At 42.4% G+C, this 12,030-nt stretch overlaps 1 protein-coding gene across 1 annotated transcript in view; it reads right to left on the reverse strand.

Moving 5' to 3' along the window:
- The window catches only part of LOC111967632 (protein diaphanous homolog 2-like), a 622,518-nt gene extending 614,346 nt beyond the window's left edge, over positions 1-8,172 (reverse strand). Inside the window, 2 exon segments of the mRNA XM_023992819.2 lie at positions 7,126-7,514; positions 8,065-8,172. Of these exon segments, the coding sequence (XP_023848587.2) occupies positions 7,126-7,209 (84 nt within the window). The 5' untranslated portion in view covers positions 7,210-7,514; positions 8,065-8,172.
- Positions 8,173-12,030: the final 3,858 nt, after the last annotated feature.

The following is a 12,030-nucleotide window of genomic DNA, read 5'->3' on the forward strand; positions in this document are numbered from 1 at the left end:
CAATCCCATAGCCTACATTGCATACAAAGTCTGACTGGTTCATCCCTGGATGCACGGAGAAAATGCCATTGCCATTTTAAAAGTAGAAATGGTTCGTTCGTCACTACCGGATCGTCATGCAGCAGGTACCGCTTTTGTTGTAGCAAGATAAGGCACGCCCTCCCACTGTGATAAGTAACTATCGGTAGATTCTCAGTGTGTTCCATGCTTAGTGTCTGCTCATTTTTTTTTTACCTTTATTTAACTAGGCAAGTCAGTTCAGAACAAATTCTTATTTTCAATAACGGCCTAGGAACAGTGGGTTAACTGCCTTGTTCAGGGGCAGAACGACCGATTTTTACCTTGTCAGCTCAGGGATTTTGATCTTGCAACCATTCATTTACTAGTCCAATGCTCTAACCACTAGGCTACCTGCCGCCCCGCCTCATCATCAAGACATTGAAGACACGTGGAAAGAACTGACTATTTACCGACTCGTTGGGGAGTTTACTAGAGTTGAGGGGGTCCTTGCCAATGTACTGTATCGTGATAAAATGTAATCATGAGGTCCCTGACAATACCCAGCCCTAGTAATTTACACCACGTCAATGTTGAAGAATGAGATTCATACTTCTTTATTCTTCTAATTGCCAAGAACACGCCTGTATAAATATCTGACAGGGTGATGTCAGATCAGATGGAGCCGTTTCTTCCACAGCCAGCGTGACTAAAGCATTCTTCACCACTTCCTCTCTCCCACTTCCTGAGTGGCATGAAAAACTCACATGGTCCATTTCCTGCTGTTCTCTTCTCACACAGACCCTCTATCTCCACAATTGAGGACCAGGCCACCAGGGACACCATACAAAATCACAACATGACATAGCAGTATCAGATAGAAGAATTTAAATCTACCTCTATCAGCCAAGTTAGTTTTACCACAACAGTAACACCACAGCACAACTGCAAGAGTCATTGAAATGTAGGCATCCACTACTATTTATATGGTAGGATTCTGTATACAGTAGACCTTGTACTGTTGTGTTGTATCACTCTTTGGTGGGCATAGCATGTTAGCATATTAGCTGTGTTTGAATTAGGCCTATTCTTTCTTTCAGCATTTTTTAATGTAATGGAAGTATCACGCCCCACCTTCACACATGCTAGCTGTGACCTGATGTGCACCCTAAAGCCCCTAAAACCGTGCCAAAATTTGAATCACTGAGGTATAACAATCCCTTCCTCTGTGTGTGTGTGTGTGTGTGTGTGTGTGTGTGTGTGTGTGTGTGTGTGTGTGTGTGTGTGTGTGTGTGTGTGTGGTGTAAAAAGTGACAGTATCAGCCTGCTGTCTGCCACCATTCAAAGCCAGCAGCCACGCACACACACACACACACACACACACACACACACACACACACACACACACACACACACACACACACACACACAATTTTACGTCTACATCATGGATTTCCATCTTCAGCCTGAGAAACTTTAGCTAGTAGTCCCAACAGAATTCCAGAACATGAACGGAAACCATGTAACCACAACAGTGAAAATAATATAGGATATCTCCCCGGAGAAATGTAATCTCATCCAAAATATTTCATTTAGGCAAATGATACACTATTTTGTTCTCCAATGCTTTGAGCAACCATTAACGTTGTGAATCAAGGGGTCCAGGAACCCTCCACAATGACAGTCTACTATTCCACCCTACTGTATAACCTCTTATGTCACTTGTCTATTTATCATATAAACCTTGGCATGGAATCTAGCTTGGGTATTTATGCAATAAGTTAGGACATACATTCATACACATTTTATTTGTGCAAGTCTAATCATTAATATAATCTATATGACATATGGGCTAGGCCAGTGTTTCCAAATCCAATCCTCGCGTACACCCAACAGCACAAATTTTTGTAACATTTCTAATTCACACGCATATAAATTACACACTTGTAAATGTGAAATAGGATTCAAATAAAATAGAAAAATGTAAGCCCTCAAAGAGTTGAATCAGTTGAGTTGGTCTGGGGCTACAACTAAAATGTGTGCTGTTGGAGGTACTCGAAGACTGGAGTTGGCAAACACCGGACTAGGCTACAGTATGTATTTGACAAATCAACCAACTCCAGATTTGGAGGAGATTAAGTTCCAAATATTTTCCCTGTATTGTACAATCATGTCATCAGGCATACCACCTAAATTGCAGTCCGAGAGCAGTCTCAAAATGTGTCGGTATGTCAACGTCAACATTATTATTATGCTGACATGCTTTGAGAGCAGCTCTATTCAAATAGATTTATGACTACTGCACACTGAAATGTAGAGTAAATAAGCTTTTCTGCCTCTCGGTTAATTAAATAGGCCTTAACCAATTTTACACCTAACTGAAAAAAAAATCCACTTATGTTAACTGAATCAAAATCTTTATTTTGAGATTCACTTACATTAAACGAGTTGAAATACAGCTTAGCATTTACTCAGTTTCATTATTAAGACAGCATAACCCACATAATCCTCCAGTTATCAAGGGATCTTGAGGTACATATGGTGGCACACTTCGCTCTCTCTCTCTCTCTGAGGTCACAATTTACTCTGGAATGCAGAGGAGGGGGCTCTAGGTCTGGATAACCGGATCTCCTGAATTCCTTTCAAATGACTTCACTCCTTCTGTTCATTCCGTTAGAAGTCAAAGTTGCTTGGCGGTTATACTTTGATAACTGCAAACATGGGGCAACCAAAAATTACTCATACATGACATTTGTGACAGACAACCTGATAAAAGTGGCCTTAACCTTAAAATCAGGTGTTATCCTGATGTCCTTGGCTGTTATTTTGTGTCCACATCACAAACCAGAGCCCAGATAGTGTTGTTGTGACGTTATCCTGCCGGTGACTCAATAAACAAACACAGCTTTCAAATGTTTGTCTCCTCACCAGAGTCGCATTCAACAGGTCAGACTGAGCCTTTCGCTGAAGTCTAAAGGATCCCCACGCTAAAGGGAATCATACTGCCCTGCCACCACGACCCTCAGTGGCGCTGCTTTGAAATGACAACCTCCACCTCTAATCCACCTTCAAAACAGACTCATCACTATCCCTAAATTCTGGCCTCGATCCACACACATTCCCACCGACCACAGACAATCTCTGAATCTCTTTCTCTGGAAGAAATCAAGGGTGGCAAAGTCAGGGAAAGTGTTGGGAAATATTGTGCCGTGTATATAAGCCTGCGTGCATCTAGGCATGGATGTGCAAAGAGGGGAGAAAAAAAGGAGGGAAAAACTAAAAGTCAGATCAAGACTCCACCCAGGGATGAACGATTACATCCTCCCTCCACTCTCAGGCCATCTGGGTTAGCAAGAGCCAGAGCGCCCAGAGCACGGGCCTGCATCTCTTTGCCTTGGCTGCACTGTTGAGGATTGGGCAACACTAGTGAACATGCCTGAGACCTCTTTTAAGGATTGTGTACCTCGCAGTGAGCTCACCGAATGAGAGAGTCCTGGGATGACAACGGCATTCAGCAAGGCAGTAGTGAGGCAGCACCTAAGAACACTAAGGACCGGGCGGTGGTGTCAACGAATGGAAGGCAGTGGCTGGGCGACTGGAGGATGTTTAAGAGTTACATGGGGTTGTTGTAACTCTACATTTCCACAACATTTAAATACCACATGAACAGCACCCTCGTGGGAGACCATGGGGGTTCTAGTCCTACTATGTCATTACAGTCGACAAAACACAGGGGTTTTCTGCTGGCTAGAAATCAAGGCCATTCTATTTACGTTAGTTAACCCTGCTGGAACGCATACCAGAGATTACAAGTTTTGTGCCGCCAGCATTGCACCCCATTCCAACCCCTCCCCACTGCCTGCAACCCAAGAGCTAGAGGAATTATTTATTTGTTTTGTTAGTACTTCTCGTCACAGTCATTCTAGGGCTGGGAATTGCTAGAGACCTCGCGATACAATATCACAATACTTAGGTGCCGATACAATATATGATACTGTGATTATATTGCGATTCGATGATTCGAACATATTGCTCACCATATATCTGCTGCAGAGGGACAAGAGAGAGCCATGAGAAAACTATTTTTGATCAGTCATGGGGAAAAAAAGTGCTGAAAACAAATTGCCACCCTATTTTTTTTTTAAAGATGGAAAACTCGCTATGAAGGAAAAATATGAGAGTTTTGGTACAGGTACAGCCAACTAGCGCAAAAAGAATATTGCAATATTGTCAAAGCGATGCAATACTAAATATATCATCAAAAATAATATCCCGATATGTAACTAGCTATTTATTTATTGTACACAGAGCTCTGTGTGGCTGCTCCTCTGCTCTAGAGTCTTAGCCTGAGGCAACGAGAGGTTTGCAATTGCATAAGCCCAATGGAGCAGCTCACCAATGGGCAGATTCTCCCAGTCCCAACAGCCCCACTGCTCAAAACAGAAGAGTCCTGCCCATCGCAGTCAGGACATAGTTGAGTAAAAATTGGAAGGACATAATTTGGTAAAACAAAGTCATAAAGTCGGCCAGATAGCCATCCTACTCTTTAATGTTAGGATAAACGGATAATCTTCTTTACCTTCTTTACCTTAGTGGTGGCCAAGGTTAGGGCATTGTCCTGGATAACTCATCATCTCTCGTGATCCACAGATTAACTGAATGAACTCGCTGTCATACTAGACTTAACTACTTAACATGCTGGCCTTGTACAGGAACCTTTCCCAGGTTACACTACAGTAAGTCAGTGATAGGACACGGAGCAGTGTCAAGAAACGTGATCAGCTCAACTGTATGCCTACATCCTGGTTGAGCAGAGGGGGCAACTTTGCCTTATTTGACTTTTGCTCAAGGAGCTTACAAACAGCAGTAGAACAGTCCACTGTACCGCAGTTGATTGACAACTCTGGTGGCACAGGAAGCCCTGTGCGTTTCTGCCGCTGTTTGTAACCTGCTTCTTTTACAGCCCGTCTTTCCAACCAGTTCTAGTTTCCCACAGGGTGAGTGGCGCGGTCATTATGATGACCACACTGAAAAGAGACCACATCCCTTCAGTGTTGTAATTAAGGCATGGGAAGAGTCCACCTTAAAAAGATCCTGAGAGTGTCCTACATACACTGGTGACTAATTATTACTGAACATGGTTTATTTTGGGGAAAATGTTGTTGAAGTTAATTCAGTCAAAGTAGTTTGTGAAATACGAATAATGATGTATACCCCACTTAAATTTCAGGCAAGAGATGAGGTGCTCTGGGCAGTAATAGCTCAATAGACCCTAGAGACCCTACGATCACACAGTGTCAAAACTATACACCTCCTATATCAACCAGTGTGTGGGTAACTCAACAACCCTAGACACTGTACCAGACTACACTAAGTGGACAATTTATTAGGTACACCACCAGGTTCACGAAAATGGTTCGCTCCTACAGACAGTGAGTCAAGTGACCATGGCTTGCTATATAAAGCAGGACAGACAGGCACAGAGGCATTCAGTTACTGTTCAATTGAATGTTACAATGGGCAAAACGAGTGCGCGCCGGTTCCAGTATCTCAGAAATGGACGGCATCCTGGGCTTTTCACGCACAACAGTGTCTAGGATTTACAGAGAGTGGCGCGACAAACAAAAAACATCCAGTCAGCGGCAGTCCTGTGGCCAAAAACAGTTAGTTGATGAGAGGTCGAAGGAGAATGGAAGGAATCGTGCAAGCTAACAGGCAGGCACAAACAGGCAAATAACGACGCAGTACAACAGTGGTGTGCAGAACGGCATCTCGAAATGCACAACCCGGTGTGGTCGCAGCAGACGACCAGCAGGGTCCCACAGGGTCCCACTCCTATCAGCTAAAAACAAAAAGAAGCAGCTCCAGTGGGCCCCCGATCAACAACACTGGGCAATTGAGGAGTGGAAAAACATTGCCTGGTCCGATGAATCCCGGTTCCTGTTGCGTCATGCTGATGGCAGAGTAAGGATTTGGCGTAAGCAGCATGAGTCCATGACGCCATCCTGCCTGGTGTCAACGGTACAGGCTGGTGTCGATGGTGTAATGGTGTGGGGAATGTTTTCCTGGCACACGTTAGGTCCCATGATACCAATTGAGCAATGTGTCCATGCCCCGAAGAATTCAGGCTGTTCTGGAGGCAAAGGGGTGTCCAACCCAGTACTAAATGGGTGTACCTAATAAACTGGACACTGAGTGTATATCAACCGGTGTGGGAGTACACTAAACAACGCTAGACACTGTATCAGACTAGGGCCGATAGGGAGACTCCACAGCTGAATTTAAGAATGAAATAAAGTCTGTTAGATACAAGCTATCAGTTATTATCAACAAGTAACTTAGCTGCCTAGCCTATGCACTGTTGCTTGGTGGTTGTTCATGTCATAGTGCTGATAATACCGTTTAGTTTGGCTCAGGTTTTATCTATAATGCTGACACTCGTGCAACAGCACAACAAAACTGCTCTGCAAACCACAAGGACTTGTTCTGCCCTCATGGTCAGCAAGTTGCTGACCTTTCCACTTAATCCATCTCTGCAACATGAATGCTTTGAGGTTCAGACTATCAACTGTAATGGAGACCGTTTCAAAGGCCTCACCTTGTACTTGTAGGAAAGAATTAGGTCAAAAAGCATACAAATGCTCAGGGTTTTCAAAAGTAACTTAAGTGAAATACCATCTAGCCTAAAATGTGACTATTACATTAAATAGTAATACGATTCCCATTTGGGGCTGCCAGCCCATCAATAGATATGTGCATGACATGTGATGTAGTCAACTCCCCAGGGTTACTAGAATGGTTCATAAACTGTTGTGATGGATTGACTTTAACACACGGGCTTACAATTGAGGTGACTGATGAAAAAGGTTTAATGCAAAACAGTAAAACAGGAAATAGGGCATGCGCATAAATTCCTTTGCATGGCTTTCAACACCCGAACGTATGAGTTGTAAAAGCTGATTCACTCATAAGTAGCATGCGAAAACTATGTAACAATTGACCTAACTTGGTCAAAATGACATTATATTGGAATGGGAAGTCTGTATATCAGTTAACCCTTGAATGTCAAATAACAGGACACAGTTCAGATTTACTTTTCAAAGGAAGTTGGCTCAGAAAACTACCTACCAGTTTTTTGTTTTTACTTTCATCCTCTTTTTCTTTCTTTTTATTCGGTTTATTGGGATCCTCTCCGCCGCTTGCTTGATCCATTTTGAGATTTAGTTCCCGTAAAGACTTCAGAAGACTCCTCAAAAGTAAACTCCACCACTCTTGTGAACACTTTCAAAAATACCAGAGTTAGGTTTCCTCAAAACCCATGCCATTCAAGTTGGCTTAAAATAAAAATGTTGGTTAAAAGTATTCCAAAGTACGGTCCGTTTGTTCTTATAATTGTATCCAGCTGAGAAGTTCAACACTTTTGCTTGACGAAGAAAGGTGTGGCAGGGCAGCCCTGTATCCATCCAGATATCCCTTTATCACAGTAGCAACTGTCTCAGTCCAAACCGCAGAGAAATCTGTCGCAAAAAAGATTATTACAAATTATATTTTAGAATGTCAATGTCAATCGTTCTCACCTGTAGTGCACAAATGTTTATCTAAAATCACTGTACCGCTCCATGTTGACACCTGCTTTCAGGAATAACCTACTTATTATGCAGGTACCTTTGCTGTGAATAGCGTACATCATAATACCGTATTTGTTAAAAACAGCCAGTCAACGGTTTGTTTTAAGAAGAAACAAAATGTTGCCATTTACTTGCGTGGAATACAGTTAAATAAATGCATTACTGTTACACAAAACAAACTTAGTAGCTGACTATGTAGCATGGATAGTAACAATGTAACAACCTAATACAAATGTAGCGGTGTTACCATGATTATATGGAGAGTTTACGCTGTCAAGACACATTGTAACATGCAACATTACTGCCACCAAATCCAAAATATAAATTAAATGTATTTGAAATATCAAACATTTTATAGGATAGGAAAACCACCGATGCTGCCTAAGCGCTTACTTTAGAAATGCATTACAAAACGGGGGGCAAATACATTTTATATTACCTGAATAGCTCCAAGAAACTTAATTGACTTGCTGCAATCGCCTAAAATTGTAAACAATGTAACAATTAAATAAATCTGCCAAAGCCAACTCACAAAATACCATCCCAAGCTTACCATTTCAACCAAACGTGAGAGCCAGGCCCACTGTAGTTCTGCTCACCGACCATTCCGATTCGCCCACGAGCCACGTGAGGAAGCAAGGAATCCGTCAGCCATTGGTCACATCAGCGATCACTCCGGGGTCGGGTTGCTGGCGTCAACGAGGATGAGACTATTGTTGAAATGGAGAGGTCAGACTGATTTCACAGCGACTGGATCGGGTTTAATCACACAAGGCTTGCAGCGGATATAAAGAAATCCAGCAAGCGAGCGAGTGTACGTTTCTGTTCATCGTGGCATGTTTGTGAGAGACTGATAGCGCGAAAGCGCGAAACGAACACAATAGGTTGCTTATATTTGATATAGCAAAACGACAAATGGAGGAAAAAAATGTAATAATATTTTAGACTGATCCAATATAAATCAAACTCTACTCCACTAACTCCAATTTTAATTATTTTACCTAATTTGGGATCACAACTATAGCTGGATTTGCATGTTTGAATACATAATCACATGAGATATTTCATATTTAAAAGTCTGATTACAGTCAGACTTATTTTGTCCCATGACAGGACATTTTAAAGTATCGCCATCATGCATGGTCTGCCTTACAGGAATACAGTTACTGGAGCAGAAAACTGTCCCCCACAGGCCACAGACTGCAGGTGCCATTTTCCCACAGACATCTATTGATGTGCCATTCTGAATCATCCAGTCATTGATTTACAAAAGAGTACACACACGATGGAAGCAAATTGATGCAATGTATTGTGGCCGTTACTTTGAGAGGAGTTCAAATGTATTGGAAATGCATGTACATTTAAATAGGGGCACAAATCAACTTGTCGTGTACACAGTTTTGCAGTTCAGAGCTGCAGAGAAATGCTTATCACTGGGGCTCCCGAGTGGTGTAGTGGTCTAAGGCACTGCATCTCAGTGGTTCAAATCCAGGCTGCATCACATCCGGCTGTGATTGGGAGTCCCATAGGGCGGCGCACAATTGGCCCAGCGTCGTCCAGGTTTGTCCGGGGTAGGCCGTCATTGTAAATAAGAATTTGTTCTTCACTGACTTGCCTAGTTAAGTAATAATAATAATAAGCTCCAACAACACAGCAATACACACAATTCAAAAGAAGAAAAAAAAACGAAGAAGAAATTAAGAGATATCAGAATGAGCAATGTCCAGAATATAAAAATGTATGTGAATGGTGTGTACTGTACAGACATTGTGGGCCGAATATTAAAAGAAAAGGTGTGTACAGTAGGATGAGCCATGACTAGAATACAATACAGACACAGTGGTAAAACATTATGTAAACATTATAAAAGTGACCAGTGTTCAATGTCTATGTACAGTTGATGTTGGAAGTTTACATACACTTAGGTTGGAGTCATTAAAACCAATTTTTCAACCACTTCACAAATTTCTAGTGAACAAACTATAGTTTTGGCAAGTCGGCTAGGACATCTACTTTGTGCATGACACATGTAATTTTTGTTTACAATTGTTTACAGACAGGTTATTTCACTTGTAATTCACTGTATCACAATTCCAGTGGATCAGAAGTTTACATACACTAAGTTGACTGTGCCTTAAAACAGCATGGAAAATTCCAGAAAATGATGTCATGGCTTTAGAAGCTTCTGACATGCTAATTGACATAATTTGAGTCAATTGGAGGTGTACCTGTGGATGTATTTCAAGGCCTACCTTCAAACTCAGTGCCTATTTGCTTGACATCATGGGAAAATCAAAAGAAATCAGCCAAGACCTCAGAAAAAAAATTGTAGACCTCCACAAGTCTGGTTCCTTGGGAGCAATTTCCAAAAGCCTGAAGGTACCATGTTCATCTGTACAAACAATAGTGCGCAAGCATAAACACAATGTGACCACGCAGCCGTCATACCGCTCAGGAAGGAGACGCATTCTGTCTCCTAGAGATGAACATACTTTGGTGCGAAAAGTGCAAATCAATCCCAGAACAACAGCAAAGGACCTTGTGAAGTTGCTGGAGGAAACAGGTACAAATGTATCTATATCCACAGTAAAACAAGTCATATATCTACATAACCTGAGGCACTGCTCCAAAACCGCCATAAAAAGCCAGACTACGGTTTGCAACTGCACATGGGGACAAAGATCGTACTTTTTGGAGAAATGTAATGGCCATAATGACCATCGTTATGTTTGGAGGGAAAAGGGGGAGGCTTGCAAGCCGAAGATCAGTGTCCCAACTGTGAAGCACGGTGGTTACAGCATCATGTTGTGGGGGTGCTTTGCTGTAGGAGGGACTGGTGCACTTCACAAAATAGATGGCATCATGAGGGAGGAAAATTATGTGGATATATTGAAGCAACATCTCAAAACATCAGTCAGGAAGTTAAATCTTGGTCGCAAATGGGTCTTCCAAATGCACAATGACCCCAAGCATACTTCCAAAGTTGTGGCAAAATGGCTTTAGGACAACAAAGTCAAGGTATTGGAGTGGCCATCACAAAGCCCTGACCTCAATCCGATTGAAAATTTGTGGGCAGAACTGAAAAAGCGTGTGCGAGCAAGGAGGCCTACAAACCTGACTCAGTTACACAAGCTCTGTCAGGAGGAATGGGCCAAATTTCACCCAACTTATTGTGGGAAGCTTGTGGAAGGCTACCCGAAACGTTTGACCCAAGTTAAACAATTTGAAGGCAATGTTACCAAATACTAATTTACATTTACATTTAAGTCATTTAGCAGACGCTCTTATAATTGAGTGTATGTAAACTTCTGACCCACTGGGAATGTGATGAAAAAAATTTAAGCTGAAATATATCGTTCTCTCTACTATTATTCTGACATTTCACATTCTTAAAATAAAGTGGTGATCCTAATTGACCTAAGACAGGGAATTTTTACTAGGATTAAATGTCAGGAATTGTGAAAAACTGAGTTGAAATGTATTTTGCTAAGGTGTATGTAAACTTCCGACTTCAACTGTACATAGGGCAGCAGTCTCGAAGGTGCAAGGTAGGATACCAGATGGTAGCCGGCTAGTGGCAGTGTCTAAGGTTCAGGGCAGTGTACTGGGAAGAGACTTGCTAGTGATGACTGATTAAATAATTTTCTATATTTTTTATTTCACCTTTATTTAACTAGGCAAGTCAGTGAAGAACAAATTCTTATTTACAATGACGCCCTACACCGGCCAAACCCGGATGGCGCTGGGACAATTATATACCGCCCTATTAACAGTCTGATGGCCTGGAGATAAACAGATTCTATCAGTCTCTGTCCCAGCTTTGACGCAGCTGTACTGTCTCCGCCTTCTAGATGGTAGCTGCCGTGACTCGGGTGGCCTTGATGATCTTCTTGGCCTTCCTGTGACACCGGGTGCTGTTGATGTCCTGGAGGACAGACATGTGGTAAGTACGTCAATCAAAATACAACACAGGCAAATATAGACCCAAGTCGGCACTATGTATTCTATTCACAAAATGTGTGGTGGTCCCTTTTTGAAGAACTGTGCAAGAGCCAAAGTAGGCCCACTGCTGTTTCTAGAATGAGTGCCCTTGTGTTCACCACTATTATGTGATAGTGGTGGGGNTGCACAGGGCACCATCTGGATATTCTTGGTGTGATAAGCTTGCTCTGTTTGTACACCAGGGTCTTGTTCAGTGGGTAGAAAACGTTTTGAAATAGAGTGAAACAAGGGGGGAACCACCTCATCCTATCCAATAAGAAGAATGATTAAAGAAGACTGACTTATTGAACACATCCCAGGGCTGACGGTCCAATTCTCTCGCCTGAATCCAGGGGCAGGACTTGGGCAGGAAGGTACCAATGCTGCCTCTTCCGCCCTAGCTGTGCCTGTCCCAGCTGTTAGC

Source organism: Salvelinus sp. IW2-2015, linkage group LG8 (genome assembly GCF_002910315.2).
Source record: "Salvelinus sp. IW2-2015 linkage group LG8, ASM291031v2, whole genome shotgun sequence".
In the NCBI taxonomy this organism is placed as follows: domain Eukaryota; kingdom Metazoa; phylum Chordata; class Actinopteri; order Salmoniformes; family Salmonidae; genus Salvelinus; species Salvelinus sp. IW2-2015.